This window comes from Gorilla gorilla, chromosome 16, assembly GCF_029281585.2.
Source record: "Gorilla gorilla gorilla isolate KB3781 chromosome 16, NHGRI_mGorGor1-v2.1_pri, whole genome shotgun sequence".
Lineage (NCBI taxonomy): Eukaryota > Metazoa > Chordata > Mammalia > Primates > Hominidae > Gorilla > Gorilla gorilla.
In genome coordinates, this window is record NC_073240.2 from 87,773,536 (window position 1) to 87,797,715 (window position 24,180).

The 24,180-nt window shown below is 42.6% G+C and overlaps 1 protein-coding gene across 2 annotated transcripts in view; it reads left to right on the forward strand.

The window, feature by feature from the left end:
- The window catches only part of AGBL1 (AGBL carboxypeptidase 1), a 948,924-nt gene that overhangs the window by 469,644 nt on the left and 455,100 nt on the right, over window positions 1–24,180 (forward strand). The window contains exon 22 of one of the 2 annotated variants that reach the window (XM_004056715.5): window positions 33–95. The exons of the other annotated variant lie outside the window; for it this stretch is intronic. Coding sequence (XP_004056763.4) covers window positions 33–95 — 63 coding nt within the window. The remainder of the gene's footprint in view (window positions 1–32; window positions 96–24,180) is intronic. 2 annotated transcript variants of the gene reach the window in all.

A 24,180-nucleotide genomic window follows, 5' to 3' on the forward strand; every position in this document is an offset into this window, starting at 1 on the left:
GTTCAGGCCCTCACCAACTCTCTACCGTGCAGTGTACACAGAGGCTGTTGGAGAGGACAAAGAATGAAAGGGCTCGCCCGGTGGCTGGCCTTCAGGTATTGGAGCAGCATTTATCCTGTGAGATTTTCCAAATGGCTTTTGCATTGGGTCACTACAAGGAATAATGGAGAGAGAACTGGCTAGAGAAAGCCCTAACAGTGCCAGACCTGGTTTTGGTTTAAGAATCCCATTCTCTATATGAAACACTTCTCCGAATGTATTAGTTTTCTCCTTCTGTTTGTTTTCCTGTCCTTACAAACATTGTTGAGTAACTGAGCAGAATCACAGGCAGTGATATTCACAGAGGATGGTGAGTAATTTTACATATGGGGGGGCCCACCCCATGGGAAGGAAGCCAGCCTGGAGTTGGGTGTTTTGGTGATTTTTGCGTAAGGTACATAATGCAGTCTATGAGCTACAAAGCAGTATAGAAATTTCCATCCTGAACATATTGCAAATGCTTTTTGTACATTGGGAAGCTGAGTCCCAGTTGAGTCTTCAGATTATTATTCTAAGGTCATCTTTCCATTTTTTGTTTAGCATTACCATTTGTCCGAAAGATGGAGGATACTTAAATACACCCATGAGAGGCATTCTTTCCTTCCTTCATAAGAATATAAATATTTTTGCAGTTTCTCTGGTTAATGCAGCTTTAAAGTAGTTCCAATCATTTCTCCCCCAGCACACTAAGTACCTGATTTGTAAGTATTGAAATGAAATATCATTCTTTACAGTGACATTTATATTGGAACTGCATTAAAGAACATAAGCTATTACCTTAAAATAATGATTATTAATACGATATTTCCTCTTCTATTTTCCAGTCTATAGTTGGCTAATTAGAAAAAGAATTATCCTGCTCTTGTTTCTTTGGGATACAGTCTCTGTTGCTAGGTCATACACTTAGATCTATAACTTGTATTTAATGTGGAAATCCCACCCACTGAGAGATTTACTTTACCTATTAGGATAGGCCCAAAGCTATTGAGGCTGTTGAGGAAAAAGCCAGAATGAAATGATGCATCCTTTGGGGGCTCATTTTTTTAGAGGCATCCCGTCTATGTGGACAGCTGTGGGCTTCACGCTGAGTGTTTGTGACCTGAGGTCACACACGTGGTGTGTTTGCATACACAAAGGCATGTGGCTGGGCCCCAGGGGTTGCTAGTAGCTTAGGAGGAGGATGTGAGTTCCTCTACCCAAGCAGGCTGTCAACTTGCTCCTTGCAACACTGCTAACTTGGACAGCAAAGTAGATCTTAGAGAAGGACAGAAGATAGTAACTCAGCTGAGGTTCAAAGAGTGACTCAACTTGTGTTTAAATCCTCTACCTGCGAGCTGCATCCTTGTATTGTGGGACCTTCCTGCAGTGCATCCTTTCTACCACCCACAAGGGCTCCTTTAATAACACAAATCTATTCAAGTCACAGTAATGCCCATAAGTGTCTTCATTGTGTCTCGATAAAATCTGACTCATCATCGTGGTGAGTAAGGCCTTTTACAATCTCTTCTTTCTTTTTTTTATACTCAATGCTTAGTATAGTATAAAGTAGGTATTAAAAATGTATGATGGCTGACAAGTGAGTAAGTAAGTGAACAAGTAAATAAATGGCAATTTCCAAGCCCTCAAATGATGATCCTCACTGTCCTTGGGTAAGTAGAAAAAGAGAAGAAATTATTGTGGTCCAAGTGTGATCAGATGTCATTCTAAAATGGAGATATTAAGAGTCGTTGCAATGGGTAGAGATGGAAAATGTGTGGGTGAAAGAAGGAAAGACACAAGAATGCAGGGCTGAGACCTCTCAGACCTGCCACTAGATATGGTTTGAGAGACAATAATCCACCCAATGGATTGTTTCCCAGAGTAACAATCCTAGTTCTAGTTCAGGTATGGAATCTCTTATGGACACATTCTAATAACAGATGATAATTAGGCAGGAAGACTTCCATCCATATACGTAGTAGATGCTGCGGTCCACCCTCGAGATCCCTCCTTAGGACCCAGGCACTCAATTTCCCCTGGTTGTTCACAGCTGTGTCTATAACCAGGAATTGCTTGTAACTAAAGGACCCCATCTTGCCCCAAAGCTATGGCTCCTCCCTACCTGCAGCCTACATCCAATAGCTGATCTGTGGGAAAACAAAAGCCTTATCTCTGCTTCAGTTGGGATGACTCCAAAGGGCCATTCCAGCTCTAGATATCCCTATAGGATTAGCTGGCACCTCTGTTGTAATTCCCTTGTGGTTCAACCTCCCCTCTGCCCAACTTTGTTTCCCTAGTAACTCACAGGTATTGTTACAGCAAGCACTCCCCAGAAGTCCTTCTATATGCAAATCGCAGCATCTCAGAGGCTGTTTCCTGCTGTAAACAACTTATAACAGTATTTCAAAAAGGCTTAGATTATAAAACATGCGTGCTGGAACTAAGCACTTAAATTGTTGGAGATGGTTTAGTGGGGATGAGTTTCATATAGGAAATTCAATCATCGGAACTCCGTGTTCAGGGCTCCCAGTGGCCCTTCATTCACTCCACTTGCCTTAGCTGTTTAGGGAACAAAGCCCTCTACTACAAAACTAGAGACCGCAGATCAGAGCAGGGTTTCTTGCAGTAGCCCAGACTGTAGGCTGACTGTATTTATTTTCTGTGGCTGCTGTAACAGAATACCACAACCTGGATGGCTTAAAACAACATAAATCTGTTCTCTCACAGATCTGGAAGATAAAAGCCTGAAATCAAGGTGTTGGCAGTGTTATGTTCTCTCTAAAGGCAACTGTTTCATGCCTTTCTTTGAGCTTCTTGTATTGCCAGAAATCCTTGGTGTTTTTTGGTTTGTCAACGCATCACTACAATTTCTTCCTTTCTTGTCACATGGCCTTCTCTACTTGTGAACCTCTATCTCTGTGTCTCCCCTCTTCTTCTTATAAGGACACCAAACATACTGGAATAAGAGCCCACCTTACTCCAGGATGACCTCATCTTAACTTAATTAATTATATCTGTAGTGAACCTATTTCCAAATAAGCTCATATTCTGACGTTCTGATAAGGAGATAAATTTGGGCATTGGGAAAGATACTATTCAAGCTAATAAACTGGGTCACACAAGAAAACACAAAATTATCTCCAAGAATTAGGGAAGGTTTTTATTTCTGTCTCCACATTGCCATGCGGTAAAGCCCTAAATATGTTATAACAGTTCTTATTTTCTCTCTACCTCATGATGAGGAAAATGAAAAGTTTCAGATTTTCTTGGAACATCTTGGAAGACAAATTTGAGACTCATGGCATGTATGAGTGCTGATTAAGGCTGCTCCAGTATTATAATACACAATGTTAAGGTAGCAATAATGATAACAAACACATCTATCATACTTATTGTGTGCTAAGCCCTTTACATATCTTAAATTACTTCATGTCTGCTATTGTACAACAAAGCACTACAAAATCAGTTTTATTATTATTCTCATTATTCCTATTTTACAAATGAGACCACTGAGACAGAGAAGTTAAGTAACTTGCTCAAGGTCCCACAGCTAGAAGTTTTCAAGCCAGGATTTGAAGCCAGACAGATATGTTGCTGGGATCTTTGCTTTTACCTCGTGCTTTCTGTCTAGTAGAATGTGGTTGGTAAAAGGGGACCTGGGCTTTGGAAGCAGGAGACCCACCTTCTGCACTTGGCTGTAATTAAGCAGATCTGCAGCAACAGGTGAGCCACTTAACCTCTCTGGGTCACAATTTTCTTATTTATAATAGGAAGACAGAATTGGAACTAAAAGATAGGTGTGGTTTCTGCTACATTATGTTGACCAAGTTTTTTGCTGGGTATCCAAGGGACTTATGGATCACCCAGACCAGGGTGACCCAGTGTAATGTGAAGCCCTTAAAAATTTTATGCAATTTTTCTTTTTCTTCCTGTACTTTTTTTTTTATATACTTTAAGTTCTAGGGTACATGTGCACAACATGCAGGTTTGTTACATATGTATACATGTGCCTTGTTGGTGTGCTACAGCCATTAACTCGTCATTTACAATAGGGATATCTCCTAATGCTATCCCTCCCCCCTCCCCCCACCCCGCAACAGTCCCTGGTGTGTGATGTTCCCCTTCCTGTGTCCAAGTGTTCTAATTGTTCAATTCCCATCTATGAGTGAGAACTTGTGGTGTTTGGTTTTTTGTCCCTACAACAGTTGGCTGAGAATGATGGTTTCCAGCTTCATCCATGTCCCTACAAAGGACATGAACTCATCCTTTTTTATAGCTGCATAGTATTCCATGGTGTATATGTGCCACATTTTCTTAATCCAGTCTATCATTGATGGACATTTGGGTTGGTTCTAACTCTTTGCTATTGTGAATAGTGCCGCAATAAACACACATGTGCATGTGTCTTTATAGCAGCAGGATTTATAATCCTTTGGTTATATACCCAGTAATGGGATGGCTGAGTCAAATGGCATTTCTAGTTCTAGATCCTTGAGGAATTGCCACACTGTCTTCCACAATGGTTGAACCAGTTTACAGTCCCACCAACAGTGTAAAACAGTTCCTATTTCTCCACATCCTCTCCAGCACCTGTTGTTTCCTGACTGTTTAATGATTGCCATTCTACCTGGTGTGAGATGGTATGTCATTGTGGTTTTGATTTGCATTTCTCTGATGGCCAGTGATGATGAGCATTTTTTCATGTGTCTGTTGGCGGCATAAATGTCTTCTTTTGAGAAGTGTCTGTTCATATCATTTGCCCACTTTTTGATGTGGTTGTTTTTTTCTTGTAAATTTGTTTGAGATCTTTATAGATTCTGGATATTAGCCCTTTGTCAGATGAGTAGATTGCAAAAATTTTCTCACATTCTGTAGGTTGCCTGTTCACTCTGATGGTAGTTTCTTTTGCTGTGCAGAAGCTCTTTAGTTTAATTAGATCCCATTTGTCAATTTTGGCTTTTGTTGCCATTGCTTTTGGTGTTTTAGACATGAAGTCCTTGCCCATGCCTATGTCCTGAATGGTATTGCCTAGGTCCTGAATGGTATCACCTAGCTTTTCTTCTAGGGTTTTTATGGTTTTAGGTCTAACATTTAAGTCTTTAATCCATCTTGAATGAATTTTTGTATAAGGTGTAAGGAAGGGATCCAGTTTCAGCTTTCTACATATGGCTAGCCAGTTTTCCCAGCACCGTTTATTAAATAGGGAATCTTTTCCCCATTGCTTTTGTTGGGTTTGTCAAAGATCAGATGGTTGTAGATGAGTGGTGTTATTTCAGAGGCCTCTGTGCTGTTCCATTGGTCTATATATCTTTTTTGGTACCAGTACCATGCTGTTTTTGTTACTGTAGCCTCGTAGTAGAGTTTGAAGTCAGGTAGTGTGATGCCTCCAGCTTCGTTCTTTTGGCTTAGGATTGTCTTGGCAATGTGGGCTCTTTTTCGGTTCTATATGAAGTTTAAAGTAGTGTTTTCCAATTCTGTGAAGAAAGTCATTGGTAGCTTGATGGGGATGACATTGAATCTATAAGTTACCTTGGGCAATATGGCCATTTTCAAGACATTGATTCTTCCTATCATGAGCATTGAATGTTCTTCCATTTGTTTGTGTCCTCTTTTATTTCATTGAGCAGTGGTTTGTAGTTCTCCTTGAAGAGGTCCTTCACATCCCTTGGAAGTTGGATTCCTAGGTATTTTATTCTCTTTGAAGCAATTGTGAATGGGAGTTCACTCATGATTTGGCTCTCTGTTTGTCTGTTATTGGTGTATAAGAATGCTTGTGATTTTTGCACATTGATTTGTATCCTGAGAGTTTGCTGAAGTTGCTTATCAGGTTAAGGAGATTTTGGGCTGAAACGATGGGGTTTTCTAAATATACAATTGTGTCCTCTACAAAGAGGGACAATTTGACTTCCTTTTTTCCTAATGGAATACCCTTTATTTCTTTCTCCTGCCTGATTGCCTTGGCCAGAACTTCCAACACTATGTTGAATAGAAGGCATCCCTGCCTTGTGCCGGTTTTCAAAGGGAATGCTTCCAGCTTTCACCTATTCAGTATGATATTGGCTGTGGGTTTGTCATAAATAGCTCTTATTATTTTGAGATACGTCCCATCAATACCTAATTTCTTGAGAGTTTTTAGCATGAAGGGCTGTTGAATTATGCCAAAGGCCTTTTCTGCATCTATTGAGATAATCCTGTGGTTTTTGTCTTTGCTTCTGTTTATATGCTGTATTATGTTTATTGATTTGCATATGTTGAACCAGCCATGCATCCCAGGGATGAAGCCCACTTGATCATGGTGGATAAGCTTTTTGATGTGCTGCTGGATTTGGTTTGCCAGTATTTTATTGAGGATTTTTGCATCAATGTTCATCAGGGATATTGGTCTAAAATTCTCTTTTTTTGTTGTGTCTCTGCCAGGCTTTGGTAGCAGGATGATGCTGGCCTCATAAGATGAGTTAGGGAGGATTCCCTCTTTTTCTATTGATTGGAGTAGTTTCAGAAGGAATGGTACCAGCTCCTCCTTGCACCTCTGGTAGAATTTGGCTGTGAATCCGTCTGGTCCTGGACTTTTTTTGGTTGATAGGCTATTAATTATTGCCTCAATTTCAGAGCCTGTTATTGGTCTATTCAGGGAATCAACTTCTTCCTGGTTATGTCTTGGGAGGGTGCATGTGTCCAGGAGTTTATGCGTGTCTTCTAGATTTTCTAGTTTGTTTGCGTAGAGTTGTTTATAGTATTCTCTGATGGTAGTTTGTATTTCTGTGGGATCAGTGGTGATATCCCCTTTATCATTTTTTAGTGCGTTTATTTGATTCTTCTCTCTTTTCTTCTTTATTAGTCTTGCTAGCAGTCTATCAATTTTGTTGATCTTTTCAAAAAAACCAGCTCCTGGATTCATTGATTTTTTGAAGGGTTTTTTGTGTCTCTATCTCCTTCAGTTCTACTCTGATCTTAGTTATTTCTTGCCTTCTGCTAGCTTTTGAACGTGTTTGCTCTTGCTTCTCTAGTTCTTTCAATTGTGATGTTAGGGTGTCAATTTTGGATCTTTCCTGCTTTCTCTTGTGGGCATTGAGTGCTATAAATTTCCCTCTACACACTGCTTTAAATGTGTCCCAGAGATTCTGGTATGTTGTGTGTTTGTTCTCATTGGTTTCAAAGAACATCTTTATTTCTGCCTTCATTTCATTATGTACCCAGTAGTCATTCAGGAGCAGGTTGTTCAGTTTCCATGTAGTTGAGCAGTTTTGAGTGAGTTTCTTAATCCTGAGTTCTTGTTTGATTGCACTGTGGTCTGAGAGACAGTTTGTTATTATTTCTGTTCTTTTACATTTGCTGAGGAGTGCTTTACTTCCAACTATGTGATCAGTTTTGGACTAAGTATGATGTGGTGCTGAGAAGAATGTATATTCTGTTGATTTGGGGTGGATAGTTCTGTGGATGTCTGTTAGGTCCACTTGGTGCAGAACTGAGTTCAATTCCTGGATATCCTTTTTAACTTTCTGTCTTGTTGATCTGTCTAATGTTGACAGTGGGGTGTTAAAGTCTCCCATAATTATTGTGTGGGAGTCTAAGTCTCTTTGTAGGTCTCTAAGGACTTGCTTTATGAATCTGGGTGCTTCTGTATTGGGTGCATATATATTTAGGATAGTTAGCTCTTCTTGTTGAATTGATCCCTTTACCATTATGTAATAGCCTTCTTTGTCTCTTTTGATCTTTGTTGGTTTAAAGTCTGTTTTATCAGAGACTAGGGTTGCAACCCCTGCCTTTTTTGTTTTCCATTTGCTTGGTAGATCTTCCTCCATCCCTTTATTTTGAGCCTATTTGTGTTTCTGAATGTGAGATGGCTCTCCTGAATACAGCACACTGATGGGTCTTGACTCTTTATCCAATTTGCCAGTCTGTGTCTTTTAATTGGAGAATTTAGCCCATTTACATTTAAGGTTGATATTGTTAGGTGTGAATTTGATCCTGTCATTATAATGTTAACTGGTTATTTTGCTCATTAGATGATGCAGTTTCTTCCTAGCATTGATGGTCTTTACAATTTGGCATGCTTTTGCAGTGGCTAGTACTGGTTGTTCCTTTCCATGTTTAGTGCTTCCTTCAGGAGCTCTTGTAGGGCAGGCCTGGAGGTGACAAAATCTCTCAGCATTTGCTTGTCTGTAAAGGATTTTATTTCTCCTTCATTTATGAAGCTTAATTTGGCTGGATATGAAATTCTGGGTTGAAAATTCTTTTCTTTAAGAATGTTGAATATTGGCCCCCACCCTCTTCTGGCTTGTAGAGTTTCTGCCGAGAGATCTGCTGTTAGTCTGATGGTTTTCCCTTTGTGGGTAACCCGACCTTTCTCTCTGGCTGCCCTTAACATTTTTTCCTTCATTTCAACTTTGGTGAATCTGACAATTATGTGTCTTCGAGTTGCTCTTCTCGAGGAATATCTTTGTGGCGTTCTCTGTATTTCATGAATTTGAATGTTGGCCTGCCTTGCTAGGTTGGGGAAGTTCTCCTGGATAATATCTTGCAGAGTGTTTTCCAACTTGGTTCCATTCACCCCATCACTTTCAGGTACACCAATCAGATGTAGATTTGGTCTTTTCACATAGTACAATATTTCTTGGAGGCTTTGTTTGTTTTCACTCTTTTTTCTCTAAATTTCTCTTCTCGCTTGATTTCATTCATTTGATCTTCAGTCACTGATACCTTTTCTTCCAGTTGATCAAATTGCCTACTGAAGCTTGTGCATTTGTCACATAGATCTCGTGCCATGGTTTTCAGCTCCATCAGGTCCTTTAAGGACTTCTCTACACTGGTTATTCTAGTTAGCCATTTGTTTAATCTTTTTTCAAGGTTTTTATCTTCTTTGCGATGGGTTTGAATTTCCTCCTTTAGCTCGGAGAAGTTTGATCGTCTGAAGCCTTCTTCTCTCAACTCGTCAAAGTCATTCTCTGTCCAGGTTTGTTCCATTGCTGGCGAGGAGCTGCGTTCCTTTGGAGGGGGAGAGGCACTCTGATTTTTAGAATTTTCAGCTTTTCTGCTCTGTTTTTTCCCCATCATTGTGGTTTTAACTACCTTTGGTCTTTGATGATGGTGACATACAGATGGGGTTTTGGTGTGGATGTCCTTTCTGTTTGTTAGTTTTCCTTCTAACATTCAGGACCCTCAGCTGCAGGTCTGTTGCAGTTTGCTGGACGTCCACTCCAGACCTTGTTTGCCTGGGTATCAGCAGCGGGGGCTGCAGAGCAGCGAATATTGCTGAACAGCAAATGTTGCTGCCTGATCGTTCCTCTGGAAGCTTCATCTCAGAGGGGTACCCAGCCATGTGAGGTGTCAGTCTGCCCCTACTGGGGGGTGCCTCCCAGTTAGGCTACTCAGGGGTCAAGGACCCACTTGAGGAGGAAGTCTGTCCATTCTCTGATCTCAAACTCCATGCTAGGAGAACCACTACTGTCTTCAATGCCGTCAGACAGGGACATTTAATTCTGCAGAGATTTCTGCTGCCTTTTGTTTGGCTATGCCCTGCCCCCAGAGGTGGAGTCTAGAGGCAGGCAGGCCTCCTTGAGCTGCCTTGGGCTCCACCCAGTTCGAGCTTCCTGGCAGCTTTGTTTACCTACTCAAGCCTCAGCAATGGTGGGTGCCCCTCCCCCAGCCTCGCTGCTGCCTTGCAGTTCGATCTCAGACTGCTGTGCTAGCAATGAGCGAGGCTCCATGGGCGTGGGACCCTCTGAGCCAGGCGCAGGATATAATCTCCTAGTGTGCCATTAGCTAAGACGTTGGAAAAGCGCAGTGTTAGTGTGGGAGTGACCCGATTTTCCAGGTGCCATCTGTCACAGCTTCCCTTGCCTAGGAAAGGAAATTCCCTGAGCCCTTGCACTTCCCGGGTGAGGTGATGCCTTGCCCTGTCTCACTCACGCTCGTTGTGCTGCACCCACTGTCCTGCACCCACTCTCCGACAAGCCCCAGTGAGATGAACCCGGTACCTCAGTTGGAAATGCATAAATCACCCGTCTTCTGCATCACTCACACTGGGAGCTGTAGACTGGAGCTGTTCCTGTTTGGCCATCTTGGAACCCCAATTTTTCTTGAGTGTGCACGTTTTTCTAGGGAGAAAGTACTCTGCTTTTAGCACCAATTAGCTAGTTTTCAAGTGACTTTGGCTGTTCTATCCACTATTGCCCCCTCTCCTTTTCATTTTATTCTGGCTGGTCTTTATTTCACCTTTCCAGAGTATACAAAGAGGGCTGAGAGGAATGTAATAAATTAAGTGGCAGCTCTCCATCAGCAGGGGGAATAAGGAGCAGAGTAGGTCTTCAGTGAAACAGCCAATTTTTTTTATAGCAGGGAACCTCCTAGGTTGCTTCCTTTTCTCATTTCACTTCCTCTTGACTTCTCTCCTTGTCTCATCAGAGAACCATGGCTCTCATACAGTTCTTTGGACTTGCGCAGCCCAGATGGGACGCTTCTCCTCCCTAAAAGTGTCCTGAGCTGCAGAATTGCCTCTGTATCAGGATACAGACACACACACAGATTCTTTCTCTCCAACACACAAGTATATGTATATATCACACATATATACACAAACATGTATCCATATCAATGGTTTTTAATAATAGATGTATACAGGAAAGTAGAGTTTATTGTTTAATACGGGCTCCTGTGTCAGATGTAGAGTTCCAGGGAGAGCTCTACATTTCACAGTTGTGACCTTGAGACGGTTCCTGACTTTTATGAGCTTTAGTGGTAAACATGGTGCTCCTCATAGTTCCTACTTCATGGAGATGCTATAAAGACTGAATGAGCTACTGCCTATAAAACATTTATCACCATTTTCATAGTAAAAACTCAATACATGTTTACTGTTTGTATTTTTATTGATTAACAGGATCATTAATGGTGGTTTTCTTTTTCTGTTTTAGATAAAGACACTTAGGCTCCAACTCTTAACCATAATCATTTTATTCCAACCTTCCTAATTAGAAACTCTGGGGTCTAAGATTAAGACTCTGAGCTTTTATGAAGTGTAATATACAGCCAGGGTTGAGAACCACAGATTTTGGCTTTCATAGACACTAATATCCATATACCTGTATTTATAGGCTTAGCTACATCAAAGTAATGTCTATATGTATCATTTAGACATTTCCTTTATTATCCACTCATTTATTCTGTCTATCAAAGTTCCTGTGCTACATAATCTATGTTATGGTTAATTTGTATGTGAAGTCCCCAGAGAAGGGAAGGGGAAGAGGACAATTTGTGAGCCTTCTTCTACGAGAAGAGAAGGAAAGGTATGAGGAGTTGAGGCAGGGCAGGAAACAGATTTCAATTTCTCCAAGATTGCTGAATTTAAAAGTCTATTCTAATTATGAGCACAACTCAAAAATATTTTAGATCACTATTCTCAGAATCATTTTTACAGGTAACCTTTAGAGGAATATAATTTTGATCTTTTTTTGATCTTTGAATAGCGGGAGGAGGTGTCTTTCTTTCATTAATGTAATCTGAGGAGAGATTGAGGGCCACCTCAAACTTTAGTGTGCATGAGAATCACTTGTGGAGTTTAGAAATTGCAGATGTTTAAATTGCAAGAAAGTCTGAACTCTGTGCCCAGAGATATCTTGATCTGGGGAATGGTCCAGGAATCTACATTTTTTTCAAGTGTCCCTGGACATTCAGAGCCCAGCTGCCCAGAGACCAGTTACTGAGAGACTGAGGCAGGATAGTCAGACCAGATGTAAAAGGTAAGATGGTTTTGAGACAAGTTTTTGTTTTTCTTCTCTTGCTTCTGATCTTCTTTGGGATAGAAAATTCCCCATGGCTTTTGTCATGAAGTCTCAAATTCTGCTTCTGCTCCCACTTTTACTTTTTTTTTCTTCATCCATGCTTTTAGGTAATTAGCTTAATTCTACTACAAGAAACTGTCTGATATCCCATTGAGAGTTTAAAGATGTCTTTGTTTCTTTGTTTTCTCTAGCTCCTGGGACACTCCCAGGTCAGGGTATTTTAAATCAGTATCTTTGAACAGTCCTCTTACGTGGACTTTCAAGAGTTTAAGAACAGATATATACAAAATTATTTGTTGGCTATGTGTAAGTTTTCTGGGGAGAATACCTGTATTTCTAAAGGTATTCTTAAAAGGATGAGCAACGCCCCCAAAAAGATTAAGAGATCATGCTTTAACTTATTGATTCCAGGATCTCTAGAGGGCCCTTCACAGTCTCCTAGTTTTTGCTCTTAAATCAGCTCAGAAGTGCTTGGCTTGACTTTGTGAAAATCAAATGGAGGCTGTAAATCCCTGACTATTTCTGCCTACTTATCAATTAGCACAAGAAGAATGAAGCATCTCATTAAATGTGTATTGGATTAAGCAGTCTAAATCTTCTGTGACTGCATGGGATGCTAATCTTCTTAGGATGCTCTGTCTCACAAGTGGTGGTATAGACCCTGGAGCAGAGCATCAGCAGCATCTGGGATTTGTTAGAAATGCAGACTCCCAGGCCCCACCTACTGAATCTGCATTTTAACCAGATCTCCAGGTGATCCATGTTTCCCATAAATTTGAGAAACATGGATTTTGAACACTCTTGGTCAAAGAGGTGAGGCAGATTGGAAAGAGTGAAGGGTCAAGCATAGGAAGTTGGGGAGCTCCAACTTTTCTGTTAAGGCAAGGACATTGTTCCCAGAAATTTTTTTAATGACAATGAGATGCTGTAGGTGTGATAAATATGATTTAAAAGTTGAAAGTAAATAATTCCTAGTATGAGATACTTTGTTGATCTATGCCAACATTTTAATGTTACATAAACTGTTTTTTTTTTTTTGCACTCCCATATTCTCTAATACCTTTCCCTTCTCAAAGTCTTGGAAAAGAGGACAATTTTCCAAATGCCTGTTTTGCTATTGGAAAGCCATTTTATTTCTTTGAAAATACAAATATGAAATCCAGATGCTGCTGGGCGCAATGGCTCATGCCTGTTATCCCAACAATTTGGGAGGCTGAGGTGGGAGAATAGCTTGAGTCCAGAAGTTTGAGACCAGCCTGGGCAATATAGGCAGACCCATCTCTACAAAAAAATTTAAAATCAGCCGACCATGGTGGCACGTGCTTGTGGTTCCAGCTACTTGGGAGGCCGAGGTTCCGGTGAACTGAGATCATGTCACTGCACTCCCAGGCAACAGAGCAAGACCTGTCTCAAAGAAAAAGAAAACAAGGAAAAAAAAAAAAAAAGGAGAGAAATCCGGATGCTAATCTATCATTTTAGTAGAAATACTATTTGGGCCATTTATGTTGACACTCTGTCATTCCTTATTAACTGCAATTCAAGTGATGCCTTGCTGTTGTCTTTTTTGTTTTGTTTTTAGAAAAACTTCTTCGGATATGATCTCAAAGCACACTATGAGCAGTTTATTAACTCACTGTAGTCTTAATTATGTAGTAAAATATTGCCCTCATTCTGTTGCCCTCAGTTCTATAATGTCTGTCAGCATCATGATAGAATATTAAAAGGAATTAAATAAAAATCAAGAGGCAGAGATGCTAATAAGGTTGCCAGCAGGGATCTTTCCTGGGATTAGAAAAGCCCTGGGAACCATGAAATTTAAATGCCCATCGTAGAAAATTGTTCCTTGTATGAAAAATAAGGAGGAGATCTGGCACTTGGGATAATCCTATGAGCCTCAAATGACCTATGATCTTTTAAAAATAATTTGACTTCAAATGACAAAGAAGAAGAAAAGATGGTTTATCTCTGTAAATCTTACTCTCCCATGTGACTGTTGTAAATGCGTAAGCCAGATACTCTTAAGGAACAGACAAACAAAATCAAAGAAAGCATTGACTTAATCCAGAGTTTTATTTATCTTGTAGTGTAGGGAAAAAGGATTGACTCAACCTGGGATGCTTGGAGTAGCATTTCCATACAAATGTTCTGAGAAGGGCAGAGTCCAGAATATGAAGAGTTGTCATGGGGTATTCTGTCTGTATAAAATGGGGTGCACCCCAAACCATAATATCCCCTTTGACTATTGATACCAGCGGGCTGGGGGAGGTCCCCAAACGCTGATAGGACCTTGAACCCGGCTGTTGTCCAGGCTCTTGACACCATTGTGAGAAGGAATTCAAGGATGAGTCAGAAAATAGGGAAAGTACAGAGATTTATTGCAAAGTGAAAAGTACACCCTCAAAAAGGGGAGGACAGGCACACTCAAGAGAGAGTCATGTGCAAAGACATTTGCAGCTGCTACCTTTATGGGTTTTTCTTTAATCAAGGGGTAGAATATTCATAAAGATTCCTGGAAAAAGTGGGAATTCCTCAGAACTATGATGCCACCCATTTTTACACCAAATGTGGGTGTTCCCCAAACTGTCATGGTGCCCATGAGTGTTAATATGTTAATGAGCATATAATGACATTCTAGGAGAAACCTAGGTCAAATCCAGCACCATGTGGGATCTAGTCGGTCTTAGCGAGCTTGGTCCACAAACTATTTTTCAGGGTCTTTTTCAGCCCCAGCTTGTGCAGCTATTTCAGGTTTCCTTTTGCTATTCATGTTTTTATGGGATCTTTGGGGTGTTGCTTTTCTGGCTGGAAACCTCTGTGGCTGGAGGCATCTTTGCCCAAGTTTTGCTTGGGCCCTCTGGGCTTGTTCCACTCACTCGACCTGGCAGGCTGGACTTGGCTCATGCTACTGGCCTGGATCCCATGCCTGCCAAGGGAAAGTCAAGCATGGAGCAGTGAGGGGTGTGTGAGCAGCATGCGGTCTGGTCTGTGAGCAGTTTGTGGTCTGGCCGTTGCACAGTCAGACATGCTGGCTGATGCTATAGGGTGGGCAGCTCCAGGTGCTGGCATGGACACGGGCTCTTGGCCGAGCTGCGGCTGGACCGGGTACACCACAAGCAGCTTCCCTGGCTGGCACTGGGGAATATGGTGGCACCCTGAAGTTTGGAGATGCCAGGAACTGCTGGGGGCCACAAAGATGGAGTCACATACCTGGCCCAGGGAGCTCCCAGGTCTGAGATCCCTGAAGGGCCACAGCTCTTCTCTTCTGCTCTTCACTCCCAACATGGCAAGCAAGGGGCATGTTTCAACCCTGTTTGTGTTACAGATCTTTCAGCCTCACCATTCAGCAGGTCCCGAGTTCTTGTTCTGCACCCAGGAAGAATGAGGTTCACAGACAAGTGGAGGGTGAGCAAGATGAAGAGGAGCATTATTGAGCAATGGAATAGCTCAGAGGGCCCACAGTGGGCAGCTCCTCTCCATAGTCAGGGTGTCCCAACAAGTGTGCATCTCTTAGTAGAGAGGGTACTTGCTCTCTGCAGCTGGTTGTCCCATTGTTTCTTCAGCTCACAGCAGAGAGGGTGGTTCCTCTCTGCTAGGCAGGTCATCCTGATGAGTGTCCAGCTCTCAGCAGAGAAGGTAATTCTTCTCTGCAGCTGGTCATCCCTTCATCTCCCCCTTGTTTCCTATCCTGTCTGTCCTCTGCTCAAGTCAAGGGATGGGGTGTTTATTGGCCTCAGAGGGGAGGAAGCGGGTGCTGATTGATCCATGAGCAGCCATGGGTGGGCCCAGGCAAAAGCACCACAAGCTCCCCCTCTGGTCTGGGGGTCTCGTGGCCCAGCCCCCAGGCTTCAGGCCCTCCCTGGCTTAAAGGTGGGGCTTCACTAGGGACCTGCCTCCTTCGCCCAGGAAACTGCCTCCTGCCGCTGTTCTCCACACCCAGGCTGTTCATGCTAAGGGAAGCCTGAAGGCCAGCACCAGCTGTCCTCACACCCCCTTAGCCTCCCTCCCATGCTTGTTGGTGCACAAAGTCCTGAGGGGGCCAAGCCGGCAGGCGTCTGGCATGTCAGCTCTACCCCAAGTGTGTGCATATCTGGCCAGGCTGTGACATTGCCCAGGCTCAGCCCTGACTTTACTCTGAGATTGGAGTGGGCGTTGACAGCGGGGAGAAGCCAGGCAGTGGGAGCAGGCACTTCCGGACCCACAGGGGGAAGTGCCGGTTCCCTTCCTGGGCCCCCAAGAGCACAGAGATGCCCGGGTCCTGAGCCATGGCAGGGAGGCTGCAGCTGCACCTGTGGAGCTCCCGCTCCGCCAACTCAGAAGGGGCGAGGCTCTCACTTGTCCCTGGTTCCCGCTGGCTCCATGGAGTGTGCAGCCCAGGCCACACCTCCTTGCAGTCTGGGGTGGGGGCTCCAGGTCCTCTCTTGGTCCCTCTCTGAGAGTTCCTCTGTGCCATACCGTGCTGCTCTCCTGACGGCTGGCAGCTCAGCCCGGCCCCATCGTGGCAGTTGTCGGGGTGGCGGGCTCCAGGAGGCTCCCAGAGGCAGGCTCTGGAGACTGTCCGCCTCCTGACTGCGCCGTTCCCGCAGTGGTGGTTGGTGAGAGCAGCAACATGGGGACAGGGGCCAGAGCTGCGGAGGCTCTGGGCCTAGGAGTGGGTCCTGCCCAGTCACGCAATGTTGGGGGCGGTGCAGTCGGCTGCCTCGGGGTACAGGGCACAGGAGTCCGACCATCGCCACAGCTGCTCCCGCAGCTTCTCCAGCTGCCACCGCCTGCGCTTCGCTGCTTCAGCCAGCATGATGGCAGTGGCTGCTCTGGACGGCCCGCCCCTGCCATCAGTGTGGCACTGCTGCCTGGAATTTTCTATTCTCCTGTGACTGCCCTGTATTATTTCTGTCTCACTGTAAGAGGGAAATGACGGTTCAAGTCTTTAACATTCTTCACCATTTCTGCAATCTAATAGAGCAGCCTTAAGAATCATCTCTATTTCTAACAGTAAGCAATAATTCTGTTTATATGCCTGTGTTCCCTAAATGTAAATGAGAACGTTTTAGAATACCTTGAATCCTGTTGTTAGAAGCCAATAATTAGAGGTTTTTATATAAATGTTTGTTTCATCAATTAGTCAACATATATTTACTAGTTATCTACTTTGTTTTAAGCTGAAGTTTGTGACTGGGTTTATGTATATACAACTAAAAGCACATAACCAAGGGCAGATAATAGCCATTTCGTCTACATTCTTCACTCATTCTTTCTTGCATTAACCATTCAAGAAACGTTTTTCTTTTTAAATCCTGCAATATGTTAAGTGCCAAGAATATGACAGGGAGTAGAACTGACAACTTCCATGTCTTCTACAGTTTATAGTCCAGCCACAAAGGCAGATAATTAAGTAAGCAATGACAGCAGATTATGGAAAGAAGTGGGTGCCATAAGAGAACACAGAAGAAGGAGATGATGATTTAGGCTTCCGGAAATGTTGGTTGTGTATGTGTGTGTGTATGAAACTGGAAAAGGTAACATTTGGTAAAATAGAAGATAATTCTTTGAAAGTAGGGCAGGGTCAGGAAGTCCTTGATTTTTCTTTCATCCTAGTTGTCTTTCATCCTACTTCCTCCTCCTTTCGTATTCTAATCTCCCCATAGAACTGCACGCTGGGGTATGCATCCTGCTGGATCTGAGTCCACTGGAGTATGTAAGAACATGATCCTCCTCCTTATTCCAACATGCCCTCTTTAGGAGCATGCTGAAATGTACTGCTGGTATTTCTATGAAGCTTATAATTAACTACACCTCCCCGAAGGCAGACAGAATCGGAAAGATACAAAATGTTTCAAACTCCTCAGACTGATAAAGAGTAGTAAAATTTAAATAGGGCCCATCTTAATTATTTTGTTCCAAATGAAATTCTGGCTATCTACCCCCAAGTATTCCTGAAAACAACAAAAATCACAATAATAAAAATACCTTCCCTTTTCAAAATGATGTATAATTTACAAAACATTTTCATAAACTTTATTTTCTCAGATAAGCCAGAAAACTACCAGAGACCAAACAAATAAACAAACAAACAAAACCATGAAAGTGAGAGATAGGGCAATGGAAAGGAATGCAGAGTGTTGCATTGCTGCAATGGTCAAAGCAGTCAAGGAGGTCCACTCAGCTAGGTGGGCTATTGCTGGATAGGCTGTACATAGTTGAAAAGCAAGGCGAGAGCATTTATCTGCATGCTGTGCACCACCCTACCTTCCTGTTTCCTGTTAGTCCAAGTGTGTACCCAGAAGGTTAAACTGACATGTTCAGGTTGTACCATCTGGTCCCTTCTGCAGCCACTCATCCAAGTCCAGAAATGGTGGGAGAAGCCAGAAACTTGAGGTGGAAGGATGGTTGGCTTGGCTTTCTAATAGCAGCAAAGAAGAAGGTCCTTTTAGGAATTTGACTGGTCAGTCCCAAGGGGTGCAACAAGGGCCCAACAAGAACTGGTGGCACCTAAGGCAAAGTTCATAACTGGGGATCCAGGAGCTGACATATCTGAAGGAATCTAAGGAGATACATAACATATGTTCTATATAATTCTTAAAAGTTTTAATTTTTTTTTTTTTTTTTTTTGAGATGAGGTTTTGCTCTTGTCACCCAGGCTGGAGTGTGATGGTGTGATCTCGGCTTACTGCAACCTCCACCTCCCAGGTTCAAGCGATTCTCCTGCCTCAACCTCCTAAGTAGCTGGGATTACAGGCACATGCCACCATGCCTGGCCAATTTTTTGTATTTGTAGTAGAGACGGGGTTTCACCATGTTGGCCAGGCTGGTCTTGAACTCCTGACCTCAAGTGACCTACCGTCCTTGGCCTCCCAAAGTGCTGGGATTATAGATGTGAGCCACTGCACCTGGCCCTAATGTTTTTAATTATAAAAGTTATTGCACGGCTGGGCGTGGTGACTCACACCTGTAATCCCAGCACTTTGGGAGGCTGAGGCAGGTGAATCACAGGGTCAGGAGTTTGAGACCAGCCTAACCAATATGGTGTAACCTCGTCTCTACTAAAAATACAAAAATTAGCTGGGCATGGTGGCAGGTGCCTGCAGTCCCAGCTACTTGGGAGGCTGAGGCAGGAGAATCACTTGAACCTGGGAGGTGGAGGTGACACTGAGCCGAGATTGCACCACTGCACTCCTGCCTGGGTGACAGAGGGAGACTCTGTCTCAAAAGAAAAAAAAAAGTTATTGCACATGGGCTGGGTGTGGTGGTGTATGTCTTTAATTTCAACACTTTGGGAGGCTGAGGCAGGAGGTTCGCTTGAGCCCAGGAAGTCAGGACCAGCCTGGGCAACATAGTGAGACCTTGTCTCTACCAAAAAATCAAAAAATTAGCTAGGTGTGGTTGGACCCACCTGAGGTTTTGGCTACAAGGGAGTCTGAGGCAGGAGGATCACTTGAGCCTGGGAAGTTGAGGCTGCAGTGAGCCATGTTTGTGCCGTTGTAGTCCAGTGTAGGTAACAGAGAAAGACCCTGTCTCAAAAAAATAAGTAAATAAACAAATAAAAATTTGAAAATAAAAGCTAAAGCACAAACTAGCCATATTCAAATTTTAAAATTCATGAACTTAAAAAAAAATTATTTTTAGAGACAAGATCTCTCTCTGTCACCCAGGCTGGAGTATAGTAGTACAATCATGGCTCACTGCAGTCTTGACTTCCTGGGCTCAAGTGATCCTCCTGCCTCAGCCTTCTAAGCGACTGGGCCTACAGGTACACACCACCACATCTGGCTTATTTATTGAAAAAAAAAATTCTATAGAGACAGGGTCTTGCTATGTTGCCTAGGCTGATCTCAAACTCTTCAGCTCAAGCAATCCTCCCACCTTGGCCTCTCAAATTGCTTGGATTACGTCTTGAGCCACCATGATGGGCCTTCATGACCTTTGAATCTGAAATCTTCCAGAAATTTAATTCCAGAACTACACAAAGATACATATACAAGAAAGTCATTGCTTGTTAGTGATAAAAATGTGCAAACAAGCTTAACTCCCATAAGTAGAAAATTAGTGAAATAAACAATTGTCTGAACATTGGATGACTCAGAAGGAAGAAGATAATTAATATTTACATGGACTTTAGCATTTCTACATGCTAACTCCATCATTTATTGACTGTACTTTGGGTAAATTATTTATGCTTTTAAAATTTTTAGTGTAGTCATCAGAAAGAAAAGGGGGCTAATGATTGTACCTCCTGCAGAGTACATGTATATAAAGCACTTATAGTGTTGTTAAAAGAAAAACATCAGACAAATTAAATTTAGTAAAATTTAATTGAGAGAAAAACAATTTGGGAATTGGGCAGCCTCCAAACCAGAATGGATTCAGAGAGACTCCAGCACAGGCACTGTCACTGAAAAAAAAATTATGGACAGAAAAAGGAGATGTACAGAAAATGGAAGTGAGGTACAGAAACAGCTGGACTGGTTACAGCTTGGTGTTTGCCTTATTTGAACATGGTTTGAACAGTTGGCTGCCTTTGATTGGCCAAAACCAGTCAAAGTGACTGACACAAGAGTAAGTTACAGTCTCTTTACACATCCAGTTAGGTTACAGTTCACTATATACAAAGAGGTCTTTAGGCTGAACTTGAAATACCTAAGGAGGCAGTGATATAGTTTGGCTGTGTCCTCACCCAAATCTCACCTTGAATTCCCATGTGTTGTGGGAGGGACTTGATAGAAGGTAATTGAATCATAGGGACAGGTTTGTCCCATGCTGTTCTTGTGATAGTGAGTAAGTCTTACGAGATCTGATGGTTATCTTAAGGAGGAGTTTCCTTGCACAAGCCCTCTCTCTTTTTGCCTGCTGCCATCCATGTATGACATGACTTGCTGCTCCTTGCTTTCCACCATGATTGTAAAGCCTCCTCAGCCATGTGGAAACTGTAAGTCCAATAAACCTCTTTCTTTTGTAAATTTCCCAGTCTTGGATATGTCTTAATCAGCAGCATGAAATTGTACAGTAGATTGGTACCAGGAATAGGATTCTGCTGAAAAGATACCCAAAAATGTGGAAGTGACTTTGGAACTGGGTAACAGGCAGGGGTTGGAACACTTTGGAGGGTTCAGAAGAAGACAGGAAAATATGGGAAACTATGCAACTTCCTACGGATTTGTTGAATAGGTTTGCCCAAATGCTTATAGTGATATGGACAATGAAGACCAGGTTAAGGTGGTCTCACATGGAGATGAGGACCTTGTTGTGAACTGGAGCAAAAGTGACTCTTGTTATGTTTTAGCCAACAGACTGGTGGCATTTTTCCCCTGCCCTAGTGATTTGTGGAACTTTCAACTTGAGAGAGGTAATTTAGGGTATCTGGTGGAAGAAATTTCCAAGCAGCAAAGTATTCAAGAGGTGACTTGGGTGCTGTTAAAGACATTCAGTTTTACAAGGGAAACAGAGCATAAAAATTTGGAAAATTTTCAGCCTGACAATGTGATAGAAAAGAAAATCTTATTTTCTGAGGTGAAATTCAAGACAGCTGAAGAAATTTGCATAAGTAACAAGGAACCAAATGTTAATCCCCAAGACAGTGGAGAAAATGCCTCCAGGGCATGTCAGAGGTTGTCATGGTAGCCTCTCCTGTCATTGGCCTGGAGGTCTGAGGGGAAAAAGTGGTTTAATGGAGCAGGTGGGCCCAGGGTCCCTATGCTCTGTGTAGCTATGGACGTGGTGCCCTGCATCCCAATCACTCCAGCTGTGGCTGAAAGGGGCCAACATTGAGCTCGGGCCATGGCTTCAGAGGGTGCAAGCCCCAAGCCTTGGCAGCTTCCACGTGCTGTTGAGCCTGTGAGTGCACAGAAGTCAAGAACTGGGGTTTGGGAACCTCCGCCTAGATTTCAGAAGATGTATGGAAATGCCTGGATGCCCAGGTAGAAGTTTGCTGCAAGGGCAGGGCTCTCATGGAAAACTTCTGCTAGGGTAGTGTGGAAGGGAAATGTTGGGTTGGAACCCCCACACAGAATCCCTACTGGGGCACTGCCTAGTAAAGCTGTGAGAAGAGGGCCACCGTCCTCCAGACCCCAGAACGGTAGATCCACTGACAGCTTGCACCGTGTGCCTGGAAAAGCCACAGACACTCAACACCAGCCTGTGAAAGCAGCCAGGAGGGAGGCTGTACCCTGCAGAGCCATAAGTGCAGAGCTGCCCAAGACCATGGAAATGCACCTCTTGCATCAGCATGATGTGGATGTGAGACATGGAGTCAAAGGAGATCATTTTGGAACTTTAAGATTTGACTGCTCTGCTGGATTTCAGACTTGCATGGGGGATGTAGCCCCTTCATTTTGGCCAATTTCTCCCATTTAGAATGGCTATATTTACCCAATGCCTGTATCCCCATTATATCTAGGAGGTAACTAACTTGCTTTTGATTTTACTGGCTCATAGCCAGAAGGGACTTGCCTTGTCTCAGATGAGACTTTGGACTGTGGACTTTTGAGTTAATGCAGAAATGAGTTAAGACTTTTGGGGACTGTTAGGAAGGCATGATTGGTTTTGAAATGTGAGGACATGAGATTTGGGAGGGGCCAAGTGTGGAATGATATCGTTTGGCTGTTTGGCTGTATCCCCACGCATATCTCATCTTGAATTCCCACATGTTGTGGAAGGGACCCAGTGGGAGGTAATTGAATTGTGGGGGCAGGTTTTCCTGTGCTGTTCTTGTGATAGTGAGTAAGTCTCATGAGATCTGATGGTTATTATAAGGGGGTTTCCCTATAAGAGCTCTCTCTTTTTGCCTCTTGCCATCCATGTAAGACATGACTTGCTGCTCCTTGCCTTTCACCATGACTGTGAAGCCTCCCAGCCAGGTGGAACTGTAAGTTCAATAAACCTCTTTCTTTTGAAATTGCTCGGTCTCGGGTATGTCTTTATCAGCAGGATGAAAACGGACTAATACAGGCAGCTTTAGGCTAAACTTAATTTAGCAGTGTCTGACACAAAATACTAGCTAATCCTCATCTTCACCATCATCATCATCCTTTCATCTTGCTTGCATGTTGTTATACCCAGCCTAGGGTATAACAAAAGACTTTTGTAAAAGCCTAGATGTGAAAACCTAGATGAAAAATATTTCAGTGGCATTCTAAATGCTTGACAAGTAGTCAGTAGTGTTCTTCAATTATACTGCTTTGTCTTATATTGATGAAATTTTCAGATGTCAAAAAGCTGGGACAAGCAGTTATTGCATTACGTTGCAAATTTTGTGTCTAAAAAGATCTTAGCAAAATGGAATCCTGGGCAAAATCTCAAAAGAGGAACTTAAAATGGCTAATTGGGAAGTCTTGAATTTGGTTAAAACAAAAAGGCATCACTGAACTGCAAGATTTATAACAAATATTTAGAGATTTTACTTTTAATGTAATATGAATTAAATGTGAATTATGACTGTTAAAAACGTGAATGTTATATTAGATTATGTTAAAATTATCATAGTGACTAAAATGAGGAAGGTGATATTTCTACTTTCTCCACGTAAGTCTCAATGCACTGAGAAAAATGTGTTCCATGCAAAAATGTAACTTGATTTTTGGGCACTTATTGGAGAATTGTAGCAGAAGTAAGCAATGGTCAGAAAGAAAGAGCCTTATGAGCCATCCTAAGGGGATGGAGTTTATTTCAGAGACAGTAAGAATCCATTGATAAGATTTAAAAAGAGGAGTAATGGGATCACAGCTGTCTTTTAACATGTGAATGTTGAATGGGACTTGGGGCAGGGAGACCAGTCAGAAGGCTTTTGTGAAGCCCATGGTTGGAGGGAGGGCAGAAAACAAGATAGACACATGAAGAGATATTCAGGAGGTGCAATTGACCGGACTGAATAATTGGTTGGTTGAGGTGGTGAGGGAGGAAGAAGTGGGAAAAGTCTATGATGACTCCCAGGTTTCTGGACTGTATTTGATACTGGGAATGTAAGAAGGAAAACTGTCTTGTGGGATGTTTGGATGATTATATGCATCAGAAAGTGAAGCATAGGCAGGGGAACTACCAATTTCTTTTGATGTTAAGGAAGAAAAGAAGCTGTGTTTGGCTTGATAGATAAAGTCCATGGCCAATTTCTTCTGTGAAATTCTTGAGTATATAATCAGACCATTAATGGAAGAGAATGTGAAATTGCTGAGTTAACCATAGGAGGGACTTTCTAACATATACTCATTACTGCTTCAACACAGCTGACCTTATCCTTGTTGCAGCCTAATTTAAATTATAATGCTTATTCTTCTGTGCACTCCAAAATTCTGACTATAGTTTTTCTTGTTACTACTAACTTGCTATAAATGCAGATTTGTACTTTTAGTATTGAAAGTATACTTTGGGCTGAAAAAAGGGAGTCTGAGTCAACTTA